Genomic DNA, 12,450 nt, shown 5'->3' on the forward strand with positions numbered 1-12,450 from the left:
ACTTACGCAAGCCAAAGATGAAGCGAATGCAAAAATTCTGAAGGCGTTCAAGTCGACTCAACTGGGCTTCGGAAAGGTCAAGGTAGGAGGTATCTGCATAATCAAGATGGGAAAGAAGAAGGGAATGAGCTAGCATTATTTTTGTAGGGATAGGCAGAAAGTTGCGCAGGCGCCGAAGTGAGCCAGCGGAAGCAAACATCCTCCTGCTGACCTCCTTCAGGTGAACATCCCACGACAGGGTTTGATCCATTAAAATACCCAAGTTTTTAACGTGGGTACTGTAACCGATCTGTATGCCGTCCAACAAAACATCCGGAAGAGCTGCCCAATCAATCCTTGACACGTATGACGCACTCCCAATGATGATTGTCTGTGTTTTAGCTGGATTTAATAATAGTCCAAAATTCCTGCTCCAGTTTACAATGGTAGACAAATCATTGTTGACCTTACTGATTGCATTGGGCAAGTCTTCCAGAGTCGCTTGGGTGTAGATTTGGACATCGTCAGCATACATGTGGTAGAGAGAAGTTAAAGATTGAGTTAAGGTATTAATAAAAATTGCAAAAAGGAGAGGTGACAAGACGCATCCTTGTGGCACGCCGGCATTGATATTGCGCCAAGACGAGGAAATGTCATCAAGCGAAATTCGCTGCCGGCGTCCATGTAAATAACTATGGAACCAATTACACGCAGATGGAGATAGGTTAAGCGAGCGTAGCAAACCCAGCAGTAAGTCGAAGTCTACAGAGCTAAAGGCGTTGCTGAAATCGAGTAACGTGAGCACTGTGAGCTGCTTGTTGTCCATGCCGAGTCTAATATCGTCAGTGATTTTGGTGAGCGCAGTAGTCGTCCCATGACCAGGACGGAAACCGGATTGGAAAGGGTTCAATAAATTATGTCTATTAAGGAAACTACTGAGTTGTTGATGGACTAATTTTTCAAGGACTTTGGAGAGGAAAGGTAAAATAGAAATTGGCCGGAAGTCACTGTGGGAAGAGGGTTTGGGCTTTTTTGGTAAAGGAATAACCTGAGCACTTTTCCAGGCGGAGGGAAAAGAACCCGAGGAAATGGAGCAGTTTAAAATATGAGTTAAGATTGGGATAATAAGGTCAAGGATAGGGATGATCATGTTACGACTGATGCCATCACTACCGACTGCATTAGACGACACTGACAATACGCTCTTCTTAACATCTCCATCAGCGAATTGGCTCAGATGAAACGGTGGAAAATTAGGAATTGATAAAGAAGAAAGATTATAAAGTGTGTTTAATTTTGTATTATTATCTAAAGTGGGTGGAGAATCGGTGAAATGTTGATTTAAAAGTTCTATATTTAAGTTATCAGGAAGAGAGTTACTACTTTTATTACCAATTCCTATGGATTTTAAGAATTTCCAGATTTTACTGGAGTCGCCGTTCTCGACAGATGAGTGAATATGGCGTCGTTGTGCGTCTCTACAACATGTATTGCAACGATTCCGAATCCTGACATACTTTTCCCTGTTCAAGTCACTATTATTCGCTTTATATTTGGCTTTTGCTTTCGATTTTAAAATTAACAGTGACTTGAGGTCATCCGTGAGCCAGGGAGCTGGTAGATGCTTAAGTTTGACTGGTTTGAGGGGTGCGTGTTGGTCGTATAGTTGTGTCAGAAGCGAAGTAAATAAATCGACTTTGTACGTGCATCCTGGTTTTTCCCCGTTCCTGCAAGAATTTCGGGAAATCCTTTCTTACACTTGTTATTATCTATTAGCTCTACTAGAATGGTTTGTCGGAATTCCACTGATCATAAGCTTTAACTCAGTTTTAAGCACTCTCTTATGGCTCCCGCCTCCCTCAAACATCGTCTCATAGTGCTCTGTTAAAACGCTAGTACTGTACAAGATTGGTAAAAAAATATATTGAATAAAATGGTATTTGTGAAGATTTGAATGCCAATTATAATTTAATCTTTATCTAGGTATATATTTATTTATTGATAGGGCACTACTAGCTACTTTACTGAGATACGTTTTGATAATATAATGTTATCCTTTTATTGCATCGCATGGAAATGTATAATCGATATAAATATATTATTTTCGTCAAAGTTTTATTTTCTACTAATCCATTCAGAAATCAGAGTAGTTACAGTAGGTACATCAAATACTCATAGGTTGATAGGTACGTTATCTAACGTAATTTTATGCGTAGTAGGTATTTGAGTTAAACAGCTACCTGCTGCTACGTTAGAAAATCGCACAATTCTTAGACTTTGTTTTATCGTATCAGGTAGGTATTTGAAGAGGTAATTATAATGATTATATTACCCACAGGCAATGCAATGCGACCACTCTGTAAGGTGAGACTCGCTCCGTTTTGTCATTTTTGTTACTAGGCAGCCCATATGCATAGGCACTGCAATGTTGTTTGTTATGACGCTCCGTAAAATTATTTGCAAATAATTATTGACGAACTAAATCATTCGCTTATTAAAAGGACTAAAATAAAACGTTGTTTTTAATGATTCACCAAAAAGTGCAAAGCTTTTCGAGTTTTTCTCGATATATATAATTCATTGTTCTAAAACTTTGAGTCATTTAGGTAGGTACATATGTATGTACTTATTTAAGACATTAAAAAACCCGATATGCACACAAAATTTCATGAGAATCGAAATTAATAGCCTGTAGGTAGGTATGTACTCAGAGAGTAGTGGATTAAAAGAACTGTAAGTACCTATGTGTCGCATAAATAATAATATTGATGATATAAGCACTGTATCAGACTACAGCTGTGCGTATATGTATACTTGATGTAATGGCGATTCTAATAAAATAACACTTTCAATAAATAAAATGAGACAAAATAAATATTGTAAGTATATGCGATGCGCCCGTACGATTTTAGAAAGTTCTGCATAATTTCTTTGGGATGTCATTATCAAAACCTGGTTATCTCATCATCTTATCATTACCACTCTGTCCAACAAAAAATAATCATCCAAATCGGTCCATAAACGCCGAAGTTATCTCCACTCAAAAAGAAAATGTATGGTCGAATCTTTCTCCACTTTTTTCTAAGTCGGCTAAATATCATTGGAAAGCAAAAACTCTACGCTATTATTAGTTTCTCCTATGAAATGAGTTTCAGGAATAAATATCATTAATTGATGATGGATCCATGGGTTTATTTTTAGGGTTCCTCACTTGGTTCTTTCTATTATTTTGTTAATTTGTAGGTATGTAGTTAAGTATTTATTTTCTGTGACGACTTAAACTTATTGAATGCGATATTGAGTTTTATTCTTAATGAGTATTTAATAAATATTTCTAACGACACCTTAAAAATATATCCATTTTAAACATGACATATTTTTTGTTTACATTAGAATACTCGAATTCACCTCGAATGGCATATAAATGTATATCAAAATAGGTACTTAGGTTTTTCGTTGTTGAATGAACGACGTTAAATATCGTAAGTACCTACATACATCGATCGTGATGAATGTAAAGGAAGGAGCATGTTTTCCCTGGCAAGAATTTGCGCAATTTACAAAGTATTTTACGGTTTTTTAAAAATAAATCATACGGATCCCACGTTGGGCAATTCGGTCTCGTTGTTGTTGACCAGTTTTTTCAACAATGCTTGGGACATGTCATTTTCTCTAATGACGAAAACCCCACGTGTTCGTCACGTGTAGAGTTCCAATGACCAGAATATCTTATTCAATAATATTTTTTTAGTCTACTTTTTGAAACATCTATGTGGAAGATATATAGTTACAGTGTCTCTTTGATGTGTTTAATTTAAGACCAGGATCTAACTATAATAAGAGTTCTTCTTTTTTGTGTCTCAGGCACTTCGTAGTTCTAACCGAGACGGATTCTATCAATGTCCGGGAATATATAATAAAGTTACGAAATTGAACTTGGGTGTACCGATTCAAGTCACGACAAACTTTCAATTTCGAAGGGGGTTTTGGGTCTCCCCAACGACGCGACGTCATGGTCTCCCTAACATATTTTATGCTTTCTTCCCCTTAGGCCTGACGTTCATTTACATAGCGTTCAATCAATAATATTTAAAATTGATATTGCAATGGTAACTAAACATATAGTTATCTGTTTTCCTCAATAAATATAGTCACTAGTGTAACGATGAATCGTACCTTATAGTTTCAATCTGATTTATTGAAAACTAGCCGCTTGCCCTGGTTTCTCTTGATTGACCCGGGATAAAAAAATAGCCTTTGAGTCTTTGACCCCTTCTGAATTAATTTTCGTAATCGACTTCGACCTTCAAAGCAGTATTACCTCCTAAAACATAAAAAGTTCTAACTTAATACATAAGTACCTCTTTTGTGAAATGTATACAGTATTAGTAGGTACATATATCATATTATAATATCAATAAATGTTTAATAAGCCTGTACACAATATAACATCACAATAATTTTATTATAATGTAAATGAATCGCCATTAAACCATAAGTCATTTATAAATTGATTGTGATTTGTGATGTAAAAACAAACTGTAGTAAATAACATTTAAATAATGTACATATTGTTTAATTCTAACGTCATGTTATTTAAAATTGTATCAGTTAAGTCATTAACACGCGCCATTAATAAAAATAAACACGCCAATTAAGTCTTAACTATGTGGGCTTCCGTTAGAATCTTATTAGTTTTACAAAATATATTGCAATTTTTATGCTGAGTATAAATTTTTAAGTAGGTATACTTTTATAATAAAGGGTTGATTTTTCCATCCTTGGTTAATATTTTATTGGGCGAATAAGTTTTAACCATGGATTGAAAAATTGGCCCTTAATTAAATATCGTCAGTGAATAAATATTCAAGGTATAAAATGACGTCAGAGGCAACAAAGAGTAGCAATTTATTCATTAAAGTTTAAGTAGAGATTTGACGCTAATATAAAACTTAATTAGATTTAATTTTAATTCATAATTTAATCAAATATTGACGTTATTCAGTATTTATTCATATACATATTAAGTTACGTTAAAAAATGAAAACTAAAAAATAATTTCACAGAACCCCTTGACAGGTTCTTGATTGATAAGCTAACATAATATCGAACTGATAAGGTTGAGTGTGATGTGATTTTTGCTTGGGTGATAAAAAGCAATGTCAGTGGTCATATACCTGCTATACTTTGCATTCTAATAATAACAAGTATTTGAAATGCTATAATTGACTTCTACGTGAATAATTTGTAGAGAAAAATAATGGTAAAAAGAGAAACGAATGTAGTGTCCCTCAAATGTTTGGGTACAACATATTTCAACATATTTGAACATTGTACAGTTACGAGACTTTACTGTGCCGATGTCGTGATGATCTAATTGGACATAAACATTAAACATGCACCCAGTGAACTTGTTGTGTAAATTTTAAATATATCTAAAAACTAAACCTTAACAGCTTTATCGAGATTATACATTTGGCATTAGAATTATCCTGTTTATAAAACGATTATTGCTTAAACATTGCGGTTAGGTTATACGTAATGTAACAAAAAATATTTAAATAAGAGAACAGAAAAAATCTCACATTTTAAAACGATATTTAGGACGATCCTTTAATGATGAAAATAGAGTCAATATTTTTTACTTCATATTTTGTTAAATTTCGGCTTATCGTAATGGAGTGTCAACGGAAGAAAGGATATAGCGTAGAGTTTTTCTGACTAAATTAAATTTTAAATTGTTTGCGTTTATCGGTGATCATATGCCGTAAACGTCAAGTGTGAGATCTTCGTGTCTATAAAGAAGAGCGATCGCCGGCGCGTGGCCAACCGGCGGAATAGTTGTTAGTACTTACGTAACATGATTTAGTCTAGTTGCCATGCTCGTTGCAATACAACAATTTATTGCAGTAATGACCTTTAAAATGATTTCCATCTCGACAATCGATGTTAAAGAATTTGTTTACAATCGTATCAATGAACGTTATTTATCTGCTACGAACATATTGTAATGGGTAGACACTATACGTTATACATGTATGTTATCTTATGTACATACCACGTACAATGTACATACGCTAGGTACCTTAAGTTAGTTATACAAATTAAAATGTGTAGAAAAAACACTCTTCATGTGCTCTTCATAGAGCTCCTAAATAATAAAATTCTTGTTTGTGGTGTAATTGACACATAAATAATAAAACGTCGAATATTAGTGTCAAAATTTTAGAAGGTGAAATGAATTAGGTAGTTTATTTTCTTAAAAAACCGTATACCATATGCAAAATTACTAAAAATGTTAGATGCAATTCTTCGGAGAATCTCTAGAAAAGGTCAAGGGAAAAAAATCATTCAGTTATCCATAAGAAAGAGGTTAAACATGCAGAGATCGTAGCAACGCAACAATACTCAAATCTTTTACATAATTCATTGATGGGTTTCGTCGTCTGTTCTTCGCCAACAAAATACACAGTTGATCTGAATTTTAAATTATCCATATTCCATATTATCTGTTGACGTCAACGTGTAGATACAATACGAACTTACAAATACGAACATATAAGTACAAATGTTTTACTCAAAACAAACTCAAACATTCATTTATTCAATTAGATAGTAGCACTTTCGAATCGTCATTACATAGTATTTTTAACATTTACCACCTTTTTTCGTGAGAGTGTCAAAAATCTAGTTGTTTCTACGTAAGATATTGCAGTCCTAACGCATATAATATAAAAACGTTGACATCGAGGGACAAGTGTCCTGCAATCTACATCATTCCGCCACTTTGCAGTAAATGATTAGTATAGTATTTCTCGTGTCATGGTTATAATGCATACAGCTATTTCCTATACTATACGTTCATTGTACGATAGCGTTCACACGCTACAAAAAATTGTGTCAAGCGCTTATCAGAAATTTTGATTTAATATCTCGGGGCGCAGGCGTCTTACGCTGTTATCTTGTTTGTTAGAGGCTACAAAGATAAAATCAACATATTTTCATTTCATATCTTTCCTCAGGCCTGCTTGTACTTTATCGTGCATCACTTACGAAGTCTTCCAAAATTGAGTTTTATTGTCGGACTTCATTATTATCTATGATAATGTCTATTCCACAGGTCTATTCATATTAGTGTATTGTTCAAATTCAAATTATTTATTGTTATCACACACACCTACTTTTGCTAAGATTTGTAATGACTATTTTATGGGTCATAATTTTATTTCGTTGAAGATTACGGACGGATTCTATAATCCTCCACACTAATTTCTGCTAAAATATCATATGTAAAGTACGTAAATAAACTAACTCAAAATTTGTATAGAGCGTTAGAAAATCGAGAACAAATCGTTTTGCGTTAAAGTAGAGACGATGGCGTCTATTGTTGGCGGCATCTCGTTGCCATCTATTATTGACTCCCCGCTGGAGATAGTTGGCGCTGCGCCAACGCAGACCACGTGTTCAGTAGTCACGGGACGAGACATGCGTGTTTTTAATCTCGATGCCCCTAGAGCAATGTGCATTACCCATGCGTAATACGTATTGCAATCATTAATATTCATATGCATGAGGTCTGCGTATTATTACAATGCGTAGTTGTAATTTTATTATGTATATTTAAGCGACCGTACATAAACTTGAATGTCATATATAGGATATTATTTAATAGTTTTTAACTACTTATCTACATTTCATTTGGTAGGTATAGTAGCTAAATTTATAATTTAGATTCTATTAGAAATTATAGAATACCAATATTAATGTAAATATTTTTTTTTTCATTAGAAAAAGCGGAGAAGCATTCGGCAAAGATGAATAAGGATAGCGGGACGAAGCCAGTTATATGCAGCAATGGGAACTCAAGTACACCGAATGGCCGAGCGGATGACGAAGGTGGCGGCGGTGTCTCGTCCATACCACGTGTATCATACGCAGCCGCCGCTAAGAAAGCTCTATCGCCAACCATCAACAATGCTCCCATGCAATTCCCGACGGCTGCGGGTTTGTTTTACGCTTTAATTCTTAAATCTAACATCAGTAATAAGATATGTTTTTTAACATGACGGTATACTTTGTTTTTTTTTGTACACAGAATGCCAGAAGGTTAGCAAAAGTGAGAAATCTTTAGAAGGAAATTCTGGTGATGCGACAATAAATATGAATGGCGAAAAATCTATATCTAATGATAATCACTGTAAGAAAGATAATTTAAGCACCAAAGAACCAATAATTACTAACGGCACTGAAATAAATAGCGTACACATTGTTAATGGTAACCCACAAAAAAGTCCTGATTGTGATATTAGTAATAGTAATAATGCTAAACTAGTTTCTAATGGTATTAACAGTGATTTGGAAGATACCAAATCAAATAACTCAGACGAAAGAAGTACAATTTCGTCAACTGATGTAACACCAAACGTTTCGGATGTAAGTCTTAATAAAAGAAAAGAAAGTAAAAAGGGAGCTGAAAAGAAAAGTCAATCCGAAAAGTCTAAATCTCCTGAAAAACGTAATGATGATAAAGAGGATGAAAGTAATGATACAAATGCCAACAACTGCTCAGAAAAGGCTAACGGAGATACTAATAAAATTGTTAACGGCGATAAAGACAGAGAGTCATCACCGAGTGAAGATGGTGATGATAAGAAAAGAGACGCCGAAGTAGTATTTATACAGGATATGGGTTTTACTGTGAAAATTGTAAGTCCAGGCGCTGAGCCCCTCGATATTCAGGTATGTTTGTGCTTAATACAAAATAACGATATTACTAAATTGTTTAATGCACGTCATCAAGGATTTTTTTAATATTAAGTTAAATTTCTAGGTGTCTAGTATGGAATTAGTACAAGAAATTCACCAAGTTTTAATGGATCGGGAAGATACATGTCACAGAACGTGTTTCTCTCTACAATTAGATGGTGTAACATTGGATAACTTTGCTGAGCTAAAAAATATTGAGGGTTTAAAAGATGGATCGATTATTAAGGCAAGTATTTTAGCCAATCTAATTATAATTCTTACTTGTTGATCCGAAGGACTTGAATAATTAAATAATAAGAAAATATTCATTTTAAAATTTAATGAATTTAGTTTTATTAAGTTGAACCGTTATATTATTTCACTATTTATGTTTTTAAACCCGCCTTATAAATAGAGAAGAATGTTTTATTTTTTCGACTTCGTTACACAATTTTTATTCTAATTATTGGCAATATTTTATTATAACTATATTATGTTCTAAATTCTAAAATGATCGTATTATTAGCGAAAGTTAATATAATATAATGTATACAGGTTGTTGAAGAGCCGTACACAATGCGTGAGGCGCGTATTCACGTCCGCCACGTGCGGGATCTGCTGAAATCAATAGATTATGTGGATGCCTATGCCGGTCAGGAATGCAGCTCTTTAGCGTTTTTAAATGTTATTACACAGGGTGATATTTTAGGTAAGGTGTTACAGGTTATTTATGTTACAATTTAAACATACGAATAACATGTTTTTGTTTGAATATAAATTCCGTTTCTTTATTAACTCATGAACACTATAATTATCTTTTTTTCGCAAATCATCTATTGTTTGCATAATGTTGACTAATACTTAATACTTTAAACGGTTTCAACCTATTATGACGTCAGTTATCTAGGAAGTATGTTAAAACATTCGTTTGAATGTCAGTAAAATATATTTTTACTTGCAATTTTAATACATTGCTGAAACACTAATGATTTTAAAGTACATATTTTAAACTTATGGACGATGATATGGCCTTAAACGAGTTGTTTTGCGCATTCTAGAGCGTATGCAATTCGTTTCATCATTATCTGACGCAGTGATAAAAAAGAGTTAGATGCAGATAAGATACCATTTTAATTTTTAGACTTTTCTTAACATGAAAATGTCCGATGTTTTTACTTTACTCTTTAATAGCAGTAAAGTAAGAAAAAAGCTGCATATTAAATATTATTTATTTAAATATTAATCTAAACACAAAAATATCCTATTTAGGGTGCACTCACACACATCAGTCACCGTCACGGCACGTCACCGGACAGGATTAAAAAAAAATATGTATCAATAGTTCTAGTATGACTCTGTTCCCACACGACAGTCGCCGGCACGAAATCTATCAGTGACGTCACCGGTCAGGCACGTCAAATAATCTTTCCATACATGTATCATACTTTTATCCCCACTCACCCGGTGCCGTCACGTCTCAGTTCAGTCAGCGTCGTGCTACCGTCAATAATTGCTACATGTTCTCTAGCGTGACACACGTCTAATCACTGACTAACCTGATGTATGTGTTCAATGATTCAGTCAAACCGGCGACGTGACTGACGGACAACATGACGGTGACTGGTGTTTGTGGATACGTACACAAACCGTCACCGATCAGTCATCGGTGACTTGACGGTGACTGATGTGTGTGAGTGCACCCTTAGGGTGCACTCACACACATCAGTCACCGTCACGGCACGTCACCGGACAGGATTAAAAAAAAATATGTATCAATAGTTCTAGTATGACTCTGTTCCCACACGACAGTCGCCGGCACGAAATCTATCAGTGACGTCCCCGGTCAGGCACGTCAAATAATCTTTCCATACATGTATCATACTTTTATCCCCACTCACCCGGTGCCGTCACGTCTCAGTTCAGTCAGCGTCGTGCTACCGTCAATTGCTACATGTTCTCTAGCGTGACACACGTCTAATCACTCACTAACCTGATGTATGTGTTCAATGATTCAGTCAAACCGGCGACGTGACTGACGGACAACATGACGGTGACTGGTGTTTGTGGATACGTACACAAACCGTCACCGATCAGTCATCGGTGACTTGACGGTGACTGATGTGTGTGAGTGCACCCTTAGAGTATAATTATATTACTAATATACGTTTTTTTTCATCATGCAGACCATAATAATATTATACTCATATTACAATAACACATGCATGAAAATGAAATCTTATTAAATACACACAAAAACATTTACTTTTAATACAACCAACACGTAATTTTTCAGAAAAAAAGAAATCTAGACCCGAGAGTGTGGACTGCACTCCCCCAGACTATATTATGCCTGGAAGCACTGAACGGCCCCTACTTCCGTTACACCCGGGCTTAACAAAGGAAAATAAAGCCCCACAATGTTTAAAGGTCTGTTTATTCTCAACTTATATTTAAAAAAATATTTATGGCGATTTTTGCGTAGATTTTTTTTCTCTTGCTTTTTTTAAATTCTGGTTAATTTACATCGTTTATTAATTTTAGTTAGCTACCGTATACAAAATAGCGTCGTATGTGTCCAAGAAAATAATTGCACTTTGTGATAACAGTATTAGTAACTAAATTAATTGTGACGTGTATACGATTCTAAATTATAATCAAGTGTTGAATCTGGAAATTTTAAAGAATTTTCCATATAAAAATTATCAAATATTAGTTGCTTTTAACTTTTATATGATTCGTATTTAAAGGTGCTAACAACATCTGGCTGGAATCCGCCGCCGGGACCACGCAAAATGTGCGGAGACCTGCTGTACTTGCACGTGATTACATTGGAGGACCGGCAGTTCCACATCACTGCTTGTCCTCGCGGTTTCTACCTCAATCAGTGAGTTTTAGGAAAAAATTATAAAAAGCCCCTAAGGACGAAGAACTTAGAACATATATAGAAAACGTCCTTACTTCTAAAAACATCTGTAATATGTTAATGTCTCTTTACTTTTTTAAACTGTTGAACCTTCAAACTTTTATTAATTTGTATTCGGGTAATAACCCTCAATTATTATTAGCTCTAGAAATATTTTGTTGTCTTCCTAATAATGAATTTTCTACACAGATCCACCGAAGAAGTGTTCAACCCCAGACCGTCTACACCGTCTCTATTGTGTCACTCGCTAATAGAGCTGCTTAGTATCGTATCGCCGGCGTTCAAACGCAACTTTGCGCTAGTACAAAAGCGACGCATGCAGAAGCATCCTTTTGAAAGAGTGGCCACGCCCTATCAAGTCTACCAATGGGCATCGCCTATGCTCGATCATACAGTTGACGCTATACGGGCTGAAGACAGTAAGACAACACTAAATATTATACTAATTTTAATAAAATTCTATTGACCTGAAAATCTATCAACTAATATAACCTTTTGAAAGCGTAAATCGATCTACTTATACACTTATTTTGATCATAAGTCTGTACCTTCATTATTTTAACACTGTCCTTCCGGTCATTATGCAAATTGATGTGCATGAAATGCGCAATTGACTCGCTCGTAAAAGGCCTCGTTGCGAGGCCATACTTTCAATCATTGACAAATTTCTCTCTATACCTTTATATCTATCATCTATAAGTCTTTTCTTGATATTGATTTGTTAACCATGAAATTTGCTAAGTGACGTAATTGTATCCAATAAAATGTAGTGGATACAAGTGACTAAATGATTAGGGTTAAGT

At 34.8% G+C, this 12,450-nt stretch overlaps 1 protein-coding gene across 1 annotated transcript in view; it reads left to right on the top strand.

Moving 5' to 3' along the window:
- clu (clustered mitochondria protein homolog) overlaps nucleotides 1-12,450 on the top strand; it is a 34,550-nt gene that overhangs the window by 3,429 nt on the left and 18,671 nt on the right. The window contains exons 2-8 of the mRNA XM_090109105.1: nucleotides 7,768-7,983; nucleotides 8,075-8,718; nucleotides 8,810-8,971; nucleotides 9,280-9,433; nucleotides 11,018-11,151; nucleotides 11,472-11,608; nucleotides 11,837-12,066. Of these exons, the coding sequence (XP_089965231.1) occupies nucleotides 7,768-7,983; nucleotides 8,075-8,718; nucleotides 8,810-8,971; nucleotides 9,280-9,433; nucleotides 11,018-11,151; nucleotides 11,472-11,608; nucleotides 11,837-12,066 (1,677 nt within the window). The remainder of the gene's footprint in view (nucleotides 1-7,767; nucleotides 7,984-8,074; nucleotides 8,719-8,809; nucleotides 8,972-9,279; nucleotides 9,434-11,017; nucleotides 11,152-11,471; nucleotides 11,609-11,836; nucleotides 12,067-12,450) is intronic.

Source organism: Colias eurytheme, chromosome 13, assembly GCF_061535395.1.
Source record: "Colias eurytheme isolate Ceu_HAF_F1 chromosome 13, ilColEury1 Martin Lab GWU primary, whole genome shotgun sequence".
Classification (NCBI taxonomy): Eukaryota; Metazoa; Arthropoda; class Insecta; order Lepidoptera; family Pieridae; genus Colias; species Colias eurytheme.